Source organism: Alligator mississippiensis, chromosome 3 (assembly GCF_030867095.1).
Source record: "Alligator mississippiensis isolate rAllMis1 chromosome 3, rAllMis1, whole genome shotgun sequence".
NCBI classification, from domain to species: Eukaryota; Metazoa; Chordata; order Crocodylia; family Alligatoridae; genus Alligator; species Alligator mississippiensis.
Genome location: NC_081826.1, coordinates 155,044,396 through 155,066,280, shown reverse-complemented (window position 1 = coordinate 155,066,280; position 21,885 = coordinate 155,044,396). Strand labels below are relative to the sequence as shown.

Genomic DNA, 21,885 nt, shown 5'->3' with positions numbered 1-21,885 from the left:
CTATAGGCCAGTCCAGTCAGTTTAACCTCAATAACACGTAAAAGTTTGGAAAAAAATTATCAAGTCCATTTGTGAGAGACTGGCAGAAGGCATGAAGTTGAAGAATAACCAACATGGCCTCATTGTGGGCAGGTTGTGTCTGACCAACCTCATCTCCTTCTATGATCACGTAATGAACCACTTAGATGTGGGAGACGCGGTTGATGTCATATACAGGCAGTCCTTGACTTATGACTTTTTGAGTTGTGACAAACGTCACTTACGATGTTTACAAATTCAGACCTCGTTTCGATGTGGGTTTCGCCTTTACTTCGGAATGATACTGCATGCAGCTGGTAAGTGGTGGAAGGTGAGGGGGAAGGGAAGGGGCATGGGGGGGCAGATCAACGCCTTCTGCAGTGAGGGAGGGACTGGGGCTGGGGCTGGCATTCCGCAGCCAGAGCCGGGCAGGCATTGGGGGGGGGGGGGCTGGGGGAAGGCGGTGACTTCTGCCACTGTGTGCTGCTTGTCTGGTGGCTCAACCGGTGGTTCCCACCACTGCTCCTGCCATTAGTTTGGGAGGGCATGGTGGGGCGTGTTCCCTTGGATTGGGGTGGGGTGGGCAGGGCCAGGGCTGCACCGGGCTGCACTCTGAGCAGGCAGCGGGGGCTATGCCAAATTTTCCGGATGCTGCAGCCTCCTACATAGGCCCCACTCTGCCATCCGACCTGCCCCAGTCTGGGAATACCCCCCACCCCATGCCCTCAAAGCCACAGCTTGTCCAGGGGGCACAGGGAGGGGGGGCAGCTCCCACTACTATGCGCCACTTGTCTGGAGGCAGCACAGCGGCTCTGCCTGTGCCCATCCCGCTCCGGCTGCGTGAGTGGCAGGAGGGCATGGGGGGAGGTGTGCCCCTGGATCAAGGCAGGGTGGGCCCCTTGAGCAGGGGCTATGGGGTGGCTGCAGCCACCCGAAAATTTACTGTAGCACCCGCCGCCCACCCAGAGCACAACCCGGTGCAGCCCCGGCCCCACCCACCCCACCCCGCACAGATCTGGGGGCACACAAAGCAAAGACCCCGTGAAATCAATGGAGCTACACCAATTTACATCATCCAAGAATCCAACACAATATGTAAACCATTACCTATGGACAGGATAGTCATTAAAATATGCACTTTATAGACCTTGTGGATCACAACTGTCCTGCAAAAGGAGAACACCTGTTTAAGCAACATTTTACCATATTATACTGATATTGTTTGAGGAACATAATCCTAGTTTTCTCTTTGTATTCTATTATAATTATATTTAAAAAAGATAAAGTGTTCTTTTAAAACAAGCAACACTTTCACAATATTATTTCTAAAAGTTTGAACTTTAAAACATAAAGAGGAAAATTAAGCACTAAAACACACATCAAGACTGATGTTCTTTTAGGTAATAATTACAAGGCAATTAGCAAGTAATAAAAAGTAGATGTAGAGTACACATCAAACACTGCTTGATACTCATTATAATCTTGAACAATAAGTTTGGATGCATAAACCAAATAAACAGCTTGAAAAAATGTAACTCACTTCAAGTTAAATGCATCATATTCAACTGAGGACCTAGGTACTGCAGGGGTCATGTAAAGGAATCCAAGATTTTTGTTTTCACATATGATTTTAATAATTTCCAGAGGATCAGTGATGTTGGCTTTAATTACATCTTCTATATCCTCATAAGCACAAGAAGGTGAAGGGGAAGAGGATTTACAGGCAGTTGGTTTTAGAGTAGTCCGAGGCTGTTTGGGAGGAGTAGGCATTAGCACTCTACTGGTAGTTTGCAACTGTACCTTAAAATAAAAGCAAAATATGAAATCAGCTTGAAAAAATATAGAAAATATAGCCAATTGTTTTGGTGAACATTAAAAATATGATACCTTCCTGTAATTTTTCAAATTTAAATGAATTTGAGGTAAATTAATATTTGAATACAAAAACAAAGCCCAGGCAAATTATTTAGACAAGCAGGAAAAGAAGAAAAGGGTCCATTAAAGAAGACACAGAGTATTGTATGACATCACTCGCAGCAGAGATGCTTGTAAAGTCACAGCTCTGAACAGAACAAGTGAAATAGTCTCTCCTATTGTTAAAGCCTAAACAGAGTTCATAGCCTATACAGAACTAACAGTTCCTTGCCTGATGGCCATGGGCAGATCTAGGAGTTAAAAAAGTGGGATGCAGGAGATACCACTGGCATTGCAGGGATGGTTGCATTGCACCCAGGGCTGTCCGTAGGGGGGCACAAATTGGGGGACCTGCCCTGGGCCCCATGCTTTGGGGGGCCCTGCAGAGCCAGGTGGAGATGCCATGGCTGCCGCATTTGAAATTTAACTGGCCCTGCCACCCAGCCAGAAGTTCCGGCTGCCCCTCCTGCCACATCCCGTGTGCCGGCGCTTTCACTCCCTGGTGTAAGTGTGCCATGGGACAGGGAGGGGGGCTCTGCACAGGCTGCTTTGCCCCAGGCCCCACACCATGCTATGATTGTCTCTGATCCCACCCCTCTCCTATGCCCTGCAGGGGCCAGGCCTCACCACAGCAGCAGCTCTCAGAAGTATTTTGAGTCCCCAATACAAGTAAGACTCCCAATCCTGCCTCTGGGTACTCCCTCCCCTCCCCTCCGCTCCCCTCCCCTTCCCTCCTTTCTGCTCCCCTCCCCTTCTCAGTAGGAACCTCTCTGCTGCCATGACTGTCTCCAGCTAACCCAGGTGGGGGGAAGCCCCAAAGCCACTTCTGTCTTGCTGCAGCCAGGGGCTTCTATGAGTGGCAGCTCAGGATGCTAGACATGGCTGGAGACAATGGCAGAGTTCCCGCTTCCAGAGTCTGCTCCTTGCTCAGTCCCCTGGTGTGTCACTCACTAGCCAGAACAGGTGCTGGAAAGGGGAAATCGCCCACCCACTGTCGCACCTCCTGTACCCAGTCCCAGCAGCTTAAGCACCTGGGATGGCAGAGGAAATGTACTAGAGGGGAAAATAACAGGGTTTCACCCACTGTTCCCAAGCCTGTTACATCTACTCATGGCAGCCCCCAGCTTGAGTGGGCAGTGTTGCTATAGAAATTTGGGTCTATGTCTGAGAGAGAGTGAGAGAGAGAGAGAGAGAGAGAGAGAGGGAGGGAGATCATAGTACCCAGCCTGACTCTCTAAGGTCACAGTCTGAATTGCAGTTGAACTTACCCCTGTTAAGATGATGTCAGCCACCTGAAAGTATTGTTGTGTGCACATTTTAGTATCAAGCACAGAACTAGAGTGCCCTGCGCACATTCCATAAAAAAGGGTATGTGTGGGCAGTCCTCGGGTGGTTTTTTTTGAGAATGCTTGAGGTGTGTGTGTAAGACTGCCTGGTGTGGGTTTGATTTGTGCGTGACTGAGAGTGTGGTGGAGATTAACTGATGGTGTCCGATTGATAGATAGTGAAAGAGTGTGAGGGTGTGATTGTTGTCAGCATGGGCCTGAGTACCTAAGCCTGAGTACCCTGGTAAGTGGACGGGGTAGGAGTCATGAGGCCTGCATTGACGTGGTTAACTAGTGGCTTCGGAGCTGGTGCCATGAGGCAGGCTTTGGGTTTTTTGATAACGACTCATGTTTTTGTAAGGAGGGCATGCTGGGGTGGGATGGGCTTCACCTCTCCCATAAGGGCAGATGTATCTTTCCCTCTAGGTTGGCTAATCCTGTACGGCAGGCTTTAAACTAGCTTTGCCGGGGGAAGGAGCCACTTCGAGTGGAGAAGATGCTTCACTAGCACACAGGGTGACAAGAGGAAAGGAAGCACAGCTAAGCAACAACGTCCGGGGAGTAGGGGGCCACAACTGTCCTGGGAATGGGAGGGAGACACATGCACCCTCAGGAGGCCTAAGGTGCCTCTACACTAATGCTCATAGTATGGGGAGTAAGCAGGAGGAACTGTGCCTCCTGATTGCGAGTAAGAACCCAGACTTAGTAGGGCTCAGAGAAACCTGGTGGGACTCTACCTACAACTGGGCGGTGGGCATTCGGGGATACACCCTATATAGAAGAGAAAGGACAGAGAGGAAAGGTGTGTGGGGGTTGCGCTCTATGTCAAAGAGCACCTCACATCATAAAGGATTAGCTTTGGGTTTGAGGAGGGTTCGGCAGAGGCACTATGGGTCAAACTACAAGGGGGGCATGGCAAAAGGGACCTTATGGTGGGTGTCTACTACAAACCACCCAACCAGGGGTAAGAGCTGGACCAGGACTTCTCCAGTCAGCTTATAGAGGCGGTTAGGTCAAGGGATGTTATTGTCATGGGTGACCTAAACTACCCAGACATTTGCTGGGAGGAGCAGACAGCCAGGTCTGACCACTTGCGTAGGTTCCTGGCTGTATTACAGGACCTTCACCTTATCCAGGAAGTACACAGCCCCACTAGGGGTAACACTTTGTTGGACCTGGTCCTGGCCACAGGGGGATAACCTGGTGAGGGTACTGCAGGTCCTTGACCACCTGGGTAATAGCAATCATCACCTGCTGGATTTCATTATCCAACGCAGGGTGTCAAGGGCTCAGACCAAGGCTAAAGCCCTTGACTTCAGAAGGACCAACTTCAATGAGCTTAGGAGACCAGTGGGGAGGCACTGAGGGCCCAGAAGGTAGAAGAGATGGGAGTCCACGTGGGATGGTCGTACCTTAAGGGGGCTCCAGGCCCAAAGGTTAACAGTCCCTGAGAGAAGCAAGGGGTAAGAGTGCTCAGAAACCCCCTTGGCTCAGCAAGGGCATTCAGGAACGCCTAAGGACTAAAAGGGGGGTGTACAGCCCATGGAAGAGAGGAGCTATCACCAAGGAGGAGTACTCCTCCTCGGCCCATGAGTGTAGGAGGGCTATTAGGAAGGCCAAGGCAGAGATGGAACTCAGGCTAGCGTCCAGGATTAAGGACAACAAAAAGTCCTTTTTCAAGTACATTGAGAGCAAGAAGAGGACACCAGGCAATGTAGGCCCCCTGCAAGATGCAAACGGTAATCTTGTGGCTATGCCAGACAAGAAAGCTGATATTTGTAACAGTTTCTTTGCCTCGGTTTTCTTGAACAGGGACTGGGATATCCCACCTACCAGAGGAAGGGACAATTTTGGGGATAGCTCTGTCAGGCCTTCAGTCAGCATGGATGTAGTTAGGGATCTTCTGGAAGGGCTGGACATTTTAAAATCTGCAGGTCCAGACGCCCTCAACCCAAGGGTGTTGAGGGAGCTGGCAGGGGTCATCGCGGAGCCCTTGGCCCGGCTGTATGAGCATTTGTGGTCATCTGGCCAGGTGTCGGGGGATTGGAAAATGGCTAATGTGGTCCCAATTTTCAAAAAAGGGAGGAAGGAGAACCCAAGTAACTATAGGCCTGTAAGCCTCACCTCGGTGCTCGGGAAGATCTTGGAGAGAATCATCAAGGAGCACATCTGTAGGGGGCCAGCAGGGGAGATCATACTCAGGGGAAATCAGCATGGGTTCATCAAAGGCAGGTCCTGCCTGACCAACCTGATTGCCTTTTATGACCAAGTAACTAAATCCTTGGATGATGGTGTCGCCGTGGACAGTCTTTCTGGACTTTAAGAAGGCCTTTGACACTGTCTCTCACCCCATCCTCATCAATAAATTAAGCGACTGTGGCATTGATGTCTGCACAGTTGGATGGGTCAAAAATTGGCTGATGTGGCGCACCCAGAGAGTAGTGGTGGATGGGTTGTACTCAACCTGGCGAGATGTGAGCAGTGGGGTACCCCAGGGCTTGGTCCTTGGGCCCGCACTTTTTAACATCTTCATCAGAGACTTGGACAAGGGGATGGAAAGCACACTGTCCAAATCTGCTGATGACACTAAGATTTGGGGCGAGGTGGACACACTTGAAGGGAAAGAGAGGCTGCAACTAGATTTAGACAGACTATAAAAGTGGGCGACAAGAATAGGATGGGGTTCAACGTAGACAAATGCAGGGTGCTGTACCTTGCGAGAAGGAATCCACACCATACATACAGGCTGGGAGTTCCCTTCTTGAAAGCACAGAGGCGGAAAGCAATCTTAGAGTCATTATTGACTCCAAGATGAACATGAGCCGCCAATGCCAGACCGCAGCCAGCAAGACCAGCCATACCTTGTCATGCATCCAAAGGTGCATCTCAAGCAGTCCAGAGAGGTGATACTCCCCCTCTATGCGACTTTGGTCAGGCTACAGTTGGAGTACTAAGTCCAGTACTGGGTGCCGCACTTCAAAAGGGATGTGGCCAGCCTGGAGAGGGTTCAGAGGAGGGCCACCCGCTCAGTGAGAGGGCAGCTGGACAGGCCCTACGAGGAGAGACTGAGGGGCCTGAACCTGTTCAGCCTCAGCAAGAGGAGGCTGAGGGGGGACCTGGTGGCTGCCTACAAGCTCATCAGGGGAGATCAACAGCAAATAGGTAGAGCCCTTTTCTCCCCAGCACCAGCTGGGGTGACAGGGAACAATGGTCATAAGCTGATGGAGAATAGGTTTAGGCTACAGATCAGAAGACAATATTTTACAGTTAGGGTGGCCAAAATCTGGAACCAGCTTCCCAGGGAAGTGGTCCTCACCCCTACCTTGGGCAAATTCAAGAGGAGGTTGGATGATCACCTGTCTGGGGTCTTGTGAACCCAGCATTCATTCCTGCCTGTGGCAGGGGGTCAGGCTAGATGATCTGTTTAGGTTCCTCCCGACCCTAGCTGCTATGAAACTATGAAGCCGGTCGAAGATGAATAGAGGGAAGGAGTGTGTGGTGCTCCGTGGAAGTGTGCCGTCTAACACTTCAGTGACTCGAGGATCTCCAGCATCTTGCTTCTCTCCAGCGGACTCCACAGCGGAGGCAATTAGGGTTGGCTCCCAGAACCTTTCTCCCTCCGGGTGTATCTTACACTTGTAGCAGCCCTTTGCCCCATTGTTGTAAGTATCACCCTGCTCCGCCTCCCTCCTCTCCATCTGTTCTGTATTAGAATAAGTGACCCCTGTTTAATAAATGGAAGGTAAGCCACTGCCAGCTCGGAGTGGACTTGAGAGGTGGACAGCCCTCAGGATCTCAGAGGCTGCATCGGCTGGAGTTTAATAAAGATCTCCCTTCCCTTTCTTAATAAAGTTTATGCCACTCTGTACCTTGATAATAATAGTGTAAGGAATAGACAGATAGTTATAGATAGATATATTATACTTAGATAGATGTAGATAGAATACTATACTTAGGCGCAAAGGGTATTATTGATAAAAGTGTGTGAGTACTGTGTTTAGTCTCGATATTACTTACCTGTTGTTTGCTATTTGTATATTTAATAAACCGTTTTCATTCATTTAATTGATTATCCATGTGTGGGTCCTAATTAAGCAATTCACAGACTAATTGCCAGGTGGGCTGGTGGTGACAGATATGTCATGTTCCATTCGTTAATGGCTCTGGGGCCAAAAGACCACCTCCTATTTTGAGTAGGATTGAAGGGTCAGCCACTTAATGAGCGACCTTAATTAGGCATTAATTGTCCCCTCGCAACAGGCAGGAGTAACCTTGGGATTTCCCTTAGGTCCAGTCAGTCAAGGACAACAGGGGAAGTGAATGGGTCCTGCCTTCCTCAGCTAATCTCCCTTGGCATCTCAAGACAGCCTGAGGCTCCAGCTGTACCTTGGACTCCCCCATGGAACTCAGGGTCTGGGATCCCAGGGAACTGGGAGGCACCAGCACCTGACCCACACTATGGAAGTAGGGTGTGACTGCACCACTGTGCCTGCCCCCCCACCCAGATCCACCCCTGCTGATTATTAGACAGAGGTCTAATATTCTAGATCTAATTCTAGTAATTTTCTAGACTTAATATCTAATTTCTCTATCTCCAATTTTCAAGTAAATCCCAAAAGATAAAACAGTACTAGGACTTCAGGAAATTTGTGGAATGCAGTCAAAGGAACTTCCACACTTTGGGACACTGTCCAGCCCACAGGAAACAGAAGGCAATATTTTACAGTTAGGGTGGCCAAAATCTGGAACCAACTTCCCAGGGAAGTGGTCCTCGCCCCTACCTTGGGCAAATTCAAGAGGAGGTTGGATGATTACCTGTCTGGGGTCTTGTGAAGCCAGCATTCATTCCTGCTTGTGGCAGGGGGTCAGGCTAGATGATCTGTTCAGGTCCCTCCTGACCCTAGCTACTATGAAACTACTATGAAACATTACCCTGTTTAAAGACCTACAGCTCTTCTCTCCATAAATACTAGAAGGGACCAAGGGAAGGTATAATATGGAGGTGACTTTCTTGCTGACATGTCCCTTGCCCCTGTCAGACTCCTCATGTTCCATCCCCTTCAAAAAATATCATGATTCCCTCTATCATAAATTGTCTCTCACAAATGTCTCTGCCCAGTAAGTCACTTTAATTACCATAGTTCATATTAAAGACCTTCAGCTGGCATTCCTTACTTGTGGCCAAACTTTGCCATTTTCAATACAAGAATAAGAAATGGGGGGTGGGTCCATAACAGTCAATTATTTCATTAATTATTTGATACCTGCTTTTCTCTGAAATCCTCTGGAAGCTCAGCTAAAGGAGTCAAAGATGCCACAGGTGTAGCCCATTTTCTTTTATCTGCTGAAGGCTGTAGTAATCCACAAGCTAATAAATGCTCTCTATTCTTCTGATAGATGTATTCCGGTTGTTTATTATGCTGATACACCTTAAGCACAGGCTCAAGGGAAGGGAAGGGAAGGGAAGGGAAAATGTTAAAATGAAAGGTAAATAAAGACTTAGCTGAAGTAATAAACATTTTAAATTGCATACTTTTTTATACAATTAAATGAAGAACAAAATTACTTCTGGGTAATTCTAATTCTCTAATGGAAGTCATTTAGGAAGGAGAAATCAAATACACAAATACAAAGTGGGGAATAGCTAGCTAGGCTACATTATGGCAGAAAAGTAGCTGCAGGTTATAGTGGATCACAAACCAAGTATGAGTCAACAATGTGATACAGTTGCAAAAAAAAATTGCAAATCTCATTCTAGAATGCATCACCAGGCCTGTCTAAGTAGTACAAGGGAAGTAATTATTCCACCCTACTCAGCACTGCTGAGACCTCAGCTAGAACACTGTGTGCAGTTTTGAACAACACATTTTAAGACAGAGATACAGACAAACTAGGGAGAGCATGACAAATAATGAGGTATTTCAGAAAAACATGACCTATAAGGAAAGGTGGGAGGAGGTGTAATTGTTGAGTCTAGAACAGAGGAAGAATGCAGCAACAGTAACAGCACCACACCTTTGGCCATGAAGAAAACAACAGATAAACTGAGGGGGAGTAGAGGGGAAGGCTCTACACCCAATGGGAATGAGTGCTCCCCCCTCTCTCAGAGTGCAGCTCCAGCATTCTTCCATAGCTCCCCTTCTCCTTAATTGGTTTAGCAAGAGTTCTTCTGTTTTCACCCTCAGGTATATTGCACTTCAGGAGGAAACAATGTGGTCTCAGCTCTTTCTCTGAATGCTGTTAATAATTTTGTGCACATCACAGCTCTGATTGAGCTATGCCTTATGCCTCCTTCTTCAAAGAATGACTAAGCATCATTTCCCCCTTATGAAATATGTGTAACTGAGATTTTGCACAAGGTCATTTTTGAGTACGCTGGGATTAAAACTAAGAATCCACATTTTGTCCTCCAGGCACAGAAAAGAAGGCAGACTATAGGAGAAGGGGACAAAATTTACCTTTAAACCTATCTCCCTCCAAGATTCAGAGCTGTTTCACCAAGTAGTGCAGCTGATCTCATTACAGTCTTTTCCACAGCACAAGAACACTGGAGTGGGGAGTGCTTAGCCACCTCCCTTTCCACATCTAAAATGCACCAGTCATGTAGAGTTGTCCCTACACTAGCCCTAAATTGCCCGTGTACTGTGAACTCTCATTGTAGTGCTACTTTCGAACTCTCAAATGGTAAAACAGCATAATGAGCATACATCAAGCCACCAAACTGTCCATAGGTCTATAATATAACAGACCCAAGTTCCATACACTTCAGTCATTGTGACTTTAAGAATTACAGATGTTCTTAGTCAGGCCATCTTAAATTATTAGACCATTTCACTCTAGAGCCAGAAGCAAGCCAAGCATTCAGACTGAATATTTCTCTGTTATGTAGCAAACAGTTGTGTAAGCCACTAGCAAGATGTGGGCCACATCCTTCTCTACCAGCTGCTTCAAATAGAGGACAATAGAAATTGCTAGTAGTAGCAACCTCTCTCAGCCGCAGTGTTAAAGATCTGTATTATGGATCTACAGGCCCTCAGATTTAACACAATCCATTCACTAGATGCAACAACAAATATTTATCTGGATATCACATTGAAATTTAGAATGATTTCTATTCAGAAATATATTAACATATACTTTTTAAAATATATCACACACCTTGAATGTGAGTACCAATAAAAAAGCAGTTATCATATTTACTTGAATCTAAGACAAGATTTTTTCCCCCCTCAAGCAGCTGCTGTGGCTCTGAACTGGGTCAGTGTGGCTCATGTGGCAAGTAAGGCGCACATGGTGTAGGGGAGCACAGGGGAAAGGGGTACACAGTGCAGGGAGGAGCATGAGAAAAAGGATGATGAGAGGAGTGTGGGGGAAAGGATGTGCAAAGCAAGGAGGGCATAGGGAAAAGGCTCAGGGGAAGGGGAATGGGGAAAGGAACAGGTAGAGCACAGGGAAAGAAAATGGAGAAAAAGGAGCAAGGGGGAACACAGGGAAAATGTACAGGGAAGGGAGAGTGCACTGCAGAGGGGAGGGTGGCATTGTGCTGGGGGGAGCATAGAGAAGGAGTGTATGGTGTTGTGGGAGCACAGGGGAAAGGGCAGTGGGGGAGTGCAGGGAAAGGGACAGCATGGGGGAAGGGTACAGGGAAAAGGGATGCATGGGGAAAGATGCACAGAGCAGGGAGAGGGGCAAGAGGCAGCTGCTGCTACTCCAGCCCTGACCCTGACTGGAGCCCGAGCCACTGCTACTGCCTGGCATGGCCAGGTGCTCCATAAACCCAGCAGAAACAAAACCAGAGCAAATGCGAAGGTAAGTAGGGGAGGGGGGAAGCACCAGAGGGGGACACATGGCAGAGCAGAAGGCACTGGGGAGGGGGATAACAAGTAGCAAGGAGGTAGGCCCAGGGGGCCAAGCAGCAACAGGGAGAGGGGTGGATGGGAAACACAACAAAGGGTGTGGGGCAGGCTGCCTGCTCTCCAGTCGCTGCTTTCCCTGATACTACTTTCTCTGTGGCAGTGGTTTGGGGTGGGGGCAGGGAATTAAGAGGCCATCCAACAACTAGATGCTAGATATGGAAAATTAAAACATATCTATAATTTTCTATGACTAGAATCTAATAATTGGGAGGTCATCTGAAATTCCAGGTCATCTTAAATTATAAGGGATAAAAATAAAACTATAACATAAAAACATTCTAATATTATAAAAGCCTTAGTTTGTCTGGCCGTAACGCTTTATTCGCACTCTGATTGGCTGTCTTGGCAGCCAATCAGAGTGCTCCAAGAGTGTTCAAACTGCAGGTGGTGGCGCCACAGCAGAGCACCACCATGACAGCAGGAACAGAGGGGGCAGGAGGAGCCCAGGCCAGCACAACTAGCCTCAGCCCTCCCCTGCACGCCTTGCTCTGTGGAGGAGGTGGCAGCAGTGCAAGGGGAGTGGAGAACAGGGTTGGATCCATGGCGGTGGCATGAGGGAGGCGGGGAACAGGCCCAGGCCCACCGCGGCATGGGGAAAGAGCAGGCCCAGATGCTGCCATGACAGTGGGGACAGAGGGGAAGGAGCAGGGGGGTGCCCCTCCCCCCCCACTCCCGGGAGGCAGCAGCGATGGAGTGGACAGAGCAGGGGACAAGGCCAGCAGTGCTGGCCTTACCTCCTGCTCCCTGGATGCGGTGGCAGCACGGGGTGCTGGGTGGCAGCGCTCCATCACTGCCCCCCATCATTCATGGGGAGGGGAGGCAGGCGGACGCGTGCCAGGTGGATGGGGAGGAAGTAGGCCCAGCCCCAAAACAGTGGTGGGGGGGAGTGGGGGCATGCCTGGCTCCAAAACTGTGGTGGAGGAGGGAGCACTGGGCCCAGCCTGGCCCAGCCCTGAAACAGTGGCAGGGAGGGTAGAAGGTGGGGGGGATGTGGGGCCAGATACAGGCCTCTGTCCCTGCCCGCATCCCCCACCACCCTGGTCATTCTTGACGAGCAATTGGCTAGTTACATATATAATGGTCTTGAAAATGTTCTATGCACTTGTTATAATTGTATTTTTCATACTACTCAATGTGCAAAAATAAAAACTACATACAAATCATTTCTATTGTTCCTATAACAGAGTGAGAGGCTCTAGTTACTTTAAGGGGATGCAGCAGCAGGCTAAGTCTGCTGGGTGCGACTAGCAGCTGAGCAGGAGCTAGCTACTGACAGGCAAGCAAGGGAGTAACAGCTGGAATAGGAGCCACCACTGGGGGAGTGACTATCCTGGTGGGTTGCTGCCAGAAAGCAGGCAGCTCAGAAACAACAGGGTAGAAGCTATCACTTGCAGAGAGGGTGCCCTGGGGCTAGTTGCTCCATAGTGGGCAGCTAAGGGACAGACAGCTGAGCTGCAGCAGAGGAAGGCAGGCTGGTCATTAGGCCAAAATGCAATTGCCCTGTGGTGGCTGAACAGCAAATGCCTTGTGGTGACTGAACAGCCAGATGACAGGAAGGGATGGGGCTTTGTAGACACATAAGGCCAGTGACTGAGACCAGGCAGTCAGTCTGGCTCTGCAGGTAGTAGACAAGGGTGACAAGGGTCTGAGCAAGATGGCTGTAGGAGAGGGACTGACTGGCACCCAAGCTGTCCCCAAAAGCTGCAAGGAAAGAGCTAAGGGGGACTTCCTGTTTGCAGTAACCCAGCATAGGAAGTGGTTTTGTTGTACAACCAGCAGGCTTGCATTTATGATTAAGAACCAGAGGACTGAGTGGTGGCTATGGGGGGAAGCCGTGGGGGGTGTGCATGGTGGGGCATGCACTGTCAAGCACCCCTAGACTGGGGTCCCTGACCCCAGTCCCTGGAGCCAGGGACCCCAGCTGTGCGCTGGTGCAGGCCATGGCTGGGAGTGCCAATGCCAGTGGGAGTCATCTGGCCTGGGATCAGGGACCCCAAGGACAGGACACTGGTGCAGTGGAAGCAGCCTGGCCTAGGGTCAAGGATGCAAAGGGCTCAGGGCTAGGATAGAGGCACAGCAGCTGTATGGGGGCCAGGAGCCCAGAGTGTGGAGGGCTAAGGCCACAATAGGGAAGCTAAATCCAGAGGGAGGCCGAATCCAGAGCAGGCTCAAGGCAGGGGGGATAAAGCCTAGAAAGGGGATGAAGCCTAAAATGAATGGAAGCCAGACTAGGGCCAAGGGCCTGGGAAGAAAAGAGCCCTGCCAGGGCCAGGGGCTCAGCAGGCTAGGTGGAATAGTTGGTTAACAGATGGTACCAACAGGCCCAGAGGACAATTTAATGTAACATCTGCAAGGAATGGACATGGCTACAGGTGTAGAGGCCACAAACAGCCATAAGGCAACTGGGCCAAGGCACTGATAGAGTCAGCTGGGTACAGGAGGGACCAGCTGGCCAAACAAGCTATAGCTCGCTTTGGGACCCTTTTACAACAAAATGATTCCATCAAGGCTTGGCAGGTGAGAAGAAAACGGAGGGTACCCTGAGAAGCAGGAGTGGGGCAGAAGTCACATAGGCACCAGGGGGCTTCACTGCCACCCATTACATGAGTCCTGTTACAGTCCCACACACACACACACACACACTACATATCTGTGTGTGGAAAATAAACAATTAATATTCTACAAGGAGTGTGCTTTTGTAGCAGACAGTGATCTTGACATGGTAATTCGCTATTCATTTTAAATGAAGTGCTAGGTTAAACGACAGCTTTTTTCATTTGACCATTTGAATTTGGACTGAAAATGCTTTGGTAATCAGCATTTTCTTTTACACTATGTGGAACTACTACTTTAAAAAACAAGCCATTTCCCCAGGCCGATCACTTTATTTTTCGGTACACCTGGAAAAACCTGCAGGCTATGTCCACTGTTAGTATAAATGTATAGATATAGCTTCACTGACTTTAATTAAACTAAGTAGCCAAAAATCTGGCTCTGCAATTCACTGCACTGTTAGAGGAACCAGAATAACACCTGTGGGACACAACTACATTAGCCTGTAAATGCAAAGGCATACACTGAAGATCCATTTAAAACCACTTCTCTCCCAAACATACCAAAGGTTCCAGTTTTATGGGCTGCTGCCTCTTTCTTGTTCTTTCTTGCGCCTTTGTGTTATGTACAAATCTAAGAGCCTGAGGATTTGGCACTGACGCCTTTGGAGCCGAACAGACGAGTCTTTCCCTCAGCTTATTGGCAGAAGCACTTGAAGCAGGATGCTGCCTGGTGGAGCATTCAGTATTTCTGCCATTCTCAGCAGAACAAGAGGAGGATGCAGGCAGAGGAGGCAAAGAGAGCTTCTTAGACATCGTGTCCTACAAGTTAAGCAACAAAAGTCTAAACGGGAGAGCTGGAAAAGGGCAATCCATTTTGTTGGACTGTTGTAAATGGTCAGATATTACCTTCAAAGAAGAAGAAAAAAAGGGAGGGGGGGGGAATACTTTAGAGCCTGCGCGGAAGCATCTCGTGTGGGCACTAACCTTCCTACAGCAGTCAGTACAGCAGCAGCAGGACTTTGGGAGGACCCGAGGAGCTGCTTGGCTGAGCGCTGTACACAAGAGAAGAGCGGGTGAGGGGGGAAGGGGTCCCGCAAGGCAGCGCCGCGGCAACCGGCTGGTGCCACAGCCCCGGGGCCGCTGCCGCAGCCCTGCCGGCCGGACCGGGCCCGGGATCACGGCCGGCTGCAGGAGCCCGGGGTGGCAGCCGCGCTCACCCGCTCCCCAGAGGCCGAGCTGCCGCTCCCTGCGCGTCTCCCGTTGCCTGGCAACCGCCCGGGCGTTTTTACCGCCTCCTCGCCCCGCCCCGCCGCAGGGGCCCGGAGCGGATTGGTCCGCGCGGACAGGGAACGCTGCCACTCTTCCGACTCAGCCAATCGGGGCCGGCGCGGTGTCGCCGGGGCAACAGGCCCAAGGAAAGCCGGCCGCCGCGGCGCTGAGAGAGGCTGGCTCAGGCTGCCTCTTCCCTCGCCAGGCAGGATCCCTGCAGCGAGCCTCCCCGAGCTCCCGGCCTCTGTGCCGCCGGCCCGTTCCCCGCGCCTCCAGCCCGTCCCGCCGCAGCGCCTCCGGCTCCCCGGCTTATAGCGCCTCCTCCCCAGCTCCTAGTAAGAGGCCGAGGTTGCAGGAAAGGCCCTTCCAGCACCGTCCGGGGGGCAGAGTGCCCCCAACCCCTCTGTCATCCAGCCGTTAACTCCTTCCCCACCGCAAGCCATCCGAATAACATACCTTCCACGCAACAACCTAACTAACAGTTCAACCAGGTAGCCATCAGAGGTGCCCTCCAACACAAACGCAAGAGGCGTCATCTTTCCGCAGCCGCACCAGGCCGTGTGATTTCTCAAACAGTCTTTCTTGACAGCATCTGCAACCTGGCTGTGCTTTCCCTTTACGGTATCAATACAGGTCGTAGTCTTGTACAACAACAGACTCCATCAGCTTTGAATTCTTTCTGTCCCTTCATGCTCTAACCATTTCAGTGAGGAAATTGATGGCCCCTAGACACTGTAAAATGTTGGCCGTACAGATATGGTTGCAGTTTCCTGAAGGCGCAAACAATTGCAAAGCCCCTTTTTGACTGTGACTGTGACTTACAACGTTTAGAAATTGACATGGTTTCAACTTTTTGATGTCAGTTTCAACTTTACAACACTTGATCCAATGCCACGCCAGTGAACGAGTTACCTGCGTCGCTCATCTCCCTGGAGAACATCTGTCCAAGCTTCCTTGGACACTTTCTTTAAGAAAGCAGACAAGATGCCAGAAAAACCTGCAGCCAGGACTCCTGAGAAGACTCCAGCCAAGAACACTTCAAAAAGTCCAACTGAGAGCCCTTCAACAAGTCCAGCAAAGTCACCCCAAAGAAGTCCTTCCAAATCCATATGATTACTATTTACACTATAAATACATTAATGTAGCTATATTACTCATCTGTAATTGATCGAGTACAAAATTCTGGGGTATTTTTAGTGAAAATAGGGTATCAGGCCTTGGTTCAGGAACCAATCCCCCATTTATAAAGTTGTTTCCTATGGGAAAATCAGTTCAGAGTTACAACGTTGCAACTTAAGATGCCATTTTCAGGAATGAATTGTGTGGTAAGTCCCAGGACTGCCTAATTTCTTTTCCTTAGTAACGTTTTTTCCTTATGTAAACCACAGGCTGCAAAACTCCCTTGTCACCCTGCTTCAAGCACCTAAACCAGTGTAACGAACAATGAAATCACCTTACCTGAGAGAACAAGGTCCCAGGGTGAACTCAGGCAGGCAGGTGGGGCAGCACAGCTCCTGGGAGACCATGTGCTGCAGGTAAATGAAGCTCTCTCTGGAGGCAGCCATTCTGGAAAGGGGAACATGGCTCCCCAGAGATCATGTGCTAAGAGCAGATGAAGCCTGCTTTGGAGGAGCCAATCTGGGGAAAGGGAGGGCTGTGAGAGAAGCCCAGGGGCTGAAGGAGAGCTTGGGCACAGTATCCCATCCTCAGAGCTGCCAGAGTCTAAGGAAAGTGCAGGCTGCACTGGAGAGTTAGAAACCCCAATTGCAGTGCATTTCTTGCTCCTTTTTCCCTGTGAGCCTTGCCTGAGCTACACCTAGCCCCTCTGGAGACCCCCCAGCAAGGAGGACTCTTCTCCAACCCCCTGTATGACTTGAGGTGCACTAGCAGGGAGAGGGACTGGAGAGAGATTGATCCAGCTCCCCATGAGCTCTGGGTGGGAGGCAGAGCTAGGAGATGTTAGCCCTCCAAGCAAGGTTCCTGTGAGAGAGAGTTAAGACCCAAAAGAGGGGATGAACTTTGACTGCCTGGCAAACAGGGGTGTGCGGGTGTGGGCAGGGGATTGCCAGAGCTCCAGCCCAGACCCTGCTCCTAGTGTGTCAGGGGATAAGGATCTGGGCAGAGTAGGCTATTTTACAGGAATTGCAGTGAGGGAGCACCTGCCTGCTGCACAGCAACCCCTGGGGCCACTTTGTGAGACCCTCACATCAAGGACCTGCCCACACTTCCCACGGGAGGGGCATGGAAGCAGCTCTGCCTTCCCAGACATTTGGTCCAGGCTGCCCGTGTACACATATCAGCTGAGGCCATCGTCTACACTGTTATTGACTGAGGGTGTGAATAAGATTCTGACAGTTTAACAGTTGTGTATTAATTAGTTTCTTTTTTTTTAACCTTTTGTAAATAAAGTGTACATAGTTGTAAATTGTGTGGTATCTAATCGAAGGTCCAGGGACACTAGGTGCTTTCCTGTGAGGGGGTCCTTCCTGTCCACCCAGTGTTCCAGGTATTTCACCTGTGCCATTCCTACCTGGCATTTCTCCCCCTTAACGGGGAGGCCTTCCTCTTAGATCCTTGCTAGGTGTTAGATATTCCTCCCACTTTTGGCTGACAATAACGATATCAATATATCCAACTGCAAAATCACCCAGTTCTTTTAGCATCTGATCTACCAGCCTAACAAAGGTTGTAGGGGCAGTCTTCACCCTGAAGGAAAGAATGAGGAACACATAGAGTCCCTTTGGAGTCACAAAGGCCAATTTCGTTTGGGCCTACTCCTCTAATGGGATGTGCCAGTACTCCACATTCAGCAAATATACTTTGCTTCCCCAATCTTATCAAGGAGCTCATCCATCTGGGGCATAGGGTATATATCCAACTCCATGATGAGCTCAATTTTCTGTAAACTGCACAGAATCAGATCCCACCCCCCACATCTGGCTCTGGAACCAATACCACTGAGGAAGATCATGGGCTTAGAGATTGTTTAAAGATGCCTATGTCCAGCATTTTGTGGATCTCCTCTTCTAGTGGCTTTCCTAGATCCCCCAGAATACACATAGCTAGGGTGAATAAAAGTAGATGGCTTCCTGTATTTATTTGGTGATGGGCATTTTTAACTCACCTTGACCTATTGGAGAACAGGTGCGCATAGTCAGCAAGCATCTCCCTCACCTGCTCTCCTTGCCTGGCCCTTAGTTCCAGAGAGATTACCACCTCCTCACAGTATTATGACCTACCCCTTTGCCCTTCCACTCCATACCTCAATCTTTTGCCTCCCCTCCCATATCTTCAACAAAGGATAAGGATTACATCAGCCTGGTAATAGTAAGGTTTCATTTTATTTACATGATAAACACAACGGTTGTAGTTGCAGTTACATAACTCCACCATGTGTGTCACATCTAAGAGCTTATGTTTGACATGAGACAGTGATGTCTCATGTTTGGCGAGCACTGGCACAGTGGAGCCCAGGAAAGACTGGGCTCCAGATAGAGCCAGGGCTGGGCAATTATTTCAGGTGGAGGGCCACTTACTGAATTTTGGCAAGCCATCGAGGGCTGTATGACAGGCAGCCAGGGGCAGAAAAATATTAATTTTCTAAATTTTTTAGGAGCCCCACAGGCCAGATAGAATGGCCTGGCGGGCTGGATGTGGCCCATAGGCCATATTTTGCCTGCCCTTGTACTAAACTAAATGCACAGTAACTACTGTGTGGTAATGAATGTGTAGATGCACCCAATGCCAGTTATCTCATCACAGAAGGCAATCAGGTTGGTCAGGCATGACTTGCCCTTGGTGAATCCATGCTGAATGTTCTTAATCACCTTCTTCTCCTCCAAGTGCTTAGAAATGGCATCTTTGAGGACCTGCTCCACGATTTTTCTGGGGACTGAGGTGAGGCTTACTGGTCTGTAGTTTCCTGGATCCTCCTTCTTCCCTTTTTTTAAAGATGGGCACTATTTGCCCTTTTCCAATCATCTGAGACCACCCCTGATCACCATAATGTTTTAAAGATAACTTGACAGTGGCTCTACAATCACATCAGCCAACTCCCTCATCATCCTCAGATGCATTGCATTCAGCCCCATGGACTTGTACATGTCCAGTTTTTATAAACAGTTTATAATCTGTTCTTTCACTACTTAGGGATGCTCACCTCCCCAAACTGTGCTGCCTGATGCAGTAGCCTGGGATCTGATCTAGCCTGTGAAGAGAGGTAAAAAAGGCATTGAGTACTTCAGCCTTTTCCTCATCATCTGTCACAAAGTTGTGTCCCCCATTCAGTAAGGGACCCACACTTTCCCTGACCTTCCTCTTGTTCCTAACATACTTGTAGTAACCTTTCTTGTTATACTTCATGTCCCTTGCTAGCTGAAATTCCAGTTGTGCTTTGGCCTTCCTGATTTCATCCCTGCATGCCCAAGCAATATTTGTATACTCTTCCCTAGCCATCTGTCCCAGCTTCCACTTCTTGTAAGCTTCCTTTTTGTCTTTAAGCTCACTAAAGAGTTCTCTGGTAAGCTAAGTTGGCCACCTGCCATATTTGCTATCCTTCTTGGTTTGTTCCTGTGCCCTCAGTAAGGTATCCTTAAAATACAACCAGCTCTCTTGAATTCCTTTCCCTCTCAGACTGGCCTCCCAGGGGATCCTGCCCATCAATTCCCTGAGGGAGTCAAAGGTTGCTTTTCAGATGCCCAGGGTCCTTACTCTGCTTCTCTCCTTTCTTTCTAATAGTTTGCCACATTAATTTCAGTGACATGTTTTGGGTTTTTTTCCTGACTCTGCTTCCTGCCATCTAGGGCACCATCTGAGCAGATGTCCTGCCTTATTATACAGAAAACATCTTTTGTCCTCCAGATCCCTTTCTTACCTTCTAGATGTAGGTCTAGTTTTCCCTTCTTTATACTGACCGCCTTTCTTCCAGATTAACATTCTTGGGGAGAAATCCAGGTTTGACTTTCTTCCCCCAAGCCTTTTTTCCTTTTCTTTCCTCCTGACTTTTAACACCCTGCCGTACACAGCGGACCCTACATTCCTCATCAAGATCCACTACCTCCCACAACATGATAGGGTGTCTATCCTTTACCCAGAGCTTTAACTTAGCCAAACAGTTCACATACAACTGTTCCAGCCCCATAGCATGCTTAATCTTTTTAACCAGTTCATCCCCTTTTCCCTGAAGCCACTTTTTAAAGCTTTCCTACAGGTTTGTGGCCAATTCCTGGTAGGTGCTATTCCCTCCTCTCTAAATCTTTGGTAATATTACTCTGCGATTATCTCAGACTTTCTCCATAAGGCCTCTTTCACCTTTAGGTAGTCCATACTGCCTTCCACAGACATATTGGAATAAGCTTCTAGGGCTTTTCCCTGGAGTAGCTCAGGCAGGTACAGCATTCTTTCCCCTTCCTCAACCTTATGCAATACACAGACCCTTTAAAAGTTGTCAATGCTAATTCCCTCAGTGTACTTAGGGAAAAGCTTTACATCTTCCTGGGCCCTCCAAGAACCCCAATACTGCTCCTCACACCTCAGTTCTACAAGGCAGTCTGGCAGTCCTTGCTCCAGACACTCCTGCTTAAATTTCTTGGCAGACACTCGTGTCGTGGTCCTAACCTATGGTCCCTCACTCACACACTCCAAAAAACGAAACTAGCAAAATTTCCTATCTCCCTCAGTCCAACACTTCTAAGGCAGTTCACTTTAGGTAGGTCTGCTAATGCCTCTACAGGATCTCATCTCTCAGGCCATTCTCCTTCATGCCCAGGACACCTTGCAGATCTGCATCCTACTGCTCACACCACTGTGATGGGACACCGCGTGAGCCAAGGCTGTGAAGATGCAAACTCCCCATGAAGTTAGATACCCAATTACAGGACAGCTAAATTTAGCAATAAAAACACTTCAACTTAAATAATTAGGTAAAAAAATACAACCACGGAACTGGGGAAGACAGAACGAAAGATAAAGGCTTTAAATATCTTACCTCCTAATGCTTCACGTTCAGCCCTGGCCAGCACTTACTTCTCCTTCCCCAGCTGGTTCCAGCACCAAGCGGGAATCCCCACTGTCTCTGGGGATTCTCCCCCTCAGTCCCCAGAGGTCTTGGTTTCCCCAGACCTTGCCTCTGCCCCACTGCTCCAGCCTTTCCAGCCACGGTTCTCACATGGCAGACGCCTTCCCTCCATCTCCACACTCTGGGGCTTTATACCAGCAGGCTTCAGTGGACCTCAGGAGGTCACGTGCTGATAGATGACTGCTGACAGGCATGCACAGGCACATGAAGTCTCTGGCTCCCCTACTTATAACTCTTCCCCCAGTTTCTAGAAGGAGCCCAAGTTCCCTGGAAAGGCCCTTCCAGCACCATCCAGAGGGTGGAGTGCATGTACCAGGTGACACCCACCCCTCTCTGCAATTCAGCCATTAAACCTTTCCCTGCCAGAACAAACCACCCAAAAAACCAAATAATAAAACCACATAATCATCACAAACCTCAATTTACAGAAAAAAGAATAGCAGGTATGTGCCATGTATGAGCAGAAACACAGCTCAGACCATGTTTTGCTCCCTTGAAACATAAACATCTGTGTACACCAGTTTTCCACAAACTTATTATAAAAGCAGCCTTTTAATCTGCACTGTTGGCTTTAGTTGTATTACATGCCACATGGAATAAAGTAGGAGTGGGCAGTTATTTGGGATGGAGTGACACTTAACCAGTTTTGGTTAGTTGTTGAAGTCGCTCCCTTCTTGGCTGGCTCAAACGTGCAGCCTCAGCTCAGGCCGCCTCCTTTCACTGGATCACATGCAAAATCTGACCCCACACCACTCATCCAGCCTGGAGGGCCAGAAGGTTGGGAACCACTGTGGTAGAATCCTCCCAGCTGA

General features: G+C 49.1%; 1 protein-coding gene across 2 annotated transcripts in view; it reads right to left on the bottom strand.

Annotated features, from left to right (window-relative positions):
* Positions 1-14,965, bottom strand: part of DNAH6 (dynein axonemal heavy chain 6) — a 289,163-nt gene extending 274,198 nt beyond the window's left edge. For both annotated transcript variants that reach the window (XM_059724560.1, XM_059724561.1), the window contains exons 1-4: positions 14,713-14,965; positions 14,290-14,547; positions 8,522-8,698; positions 1,559-1,818 (exon numbers count right to left, since the gene is read on the bottom strand). In XM_059724560.1, the coding sequence (XP_059580543.1) occupies positions 1,559-1,818; positions 8,522-8,698; positions 14,290-14,541 (689 nt within the window). In that variant the 5' untranslated portion in view covers positions 14,542-14,547; positions 14,713-14,965. The remainder of the gene's footprint in view (positions 1-1,558; positions 1,819-8,521; positions 8,699-14,289; positions 14,548-14,712) is intronic.
* Between the last annotated feature and the right edge of the window lie 6,920 nt (positions 14,966-21,885).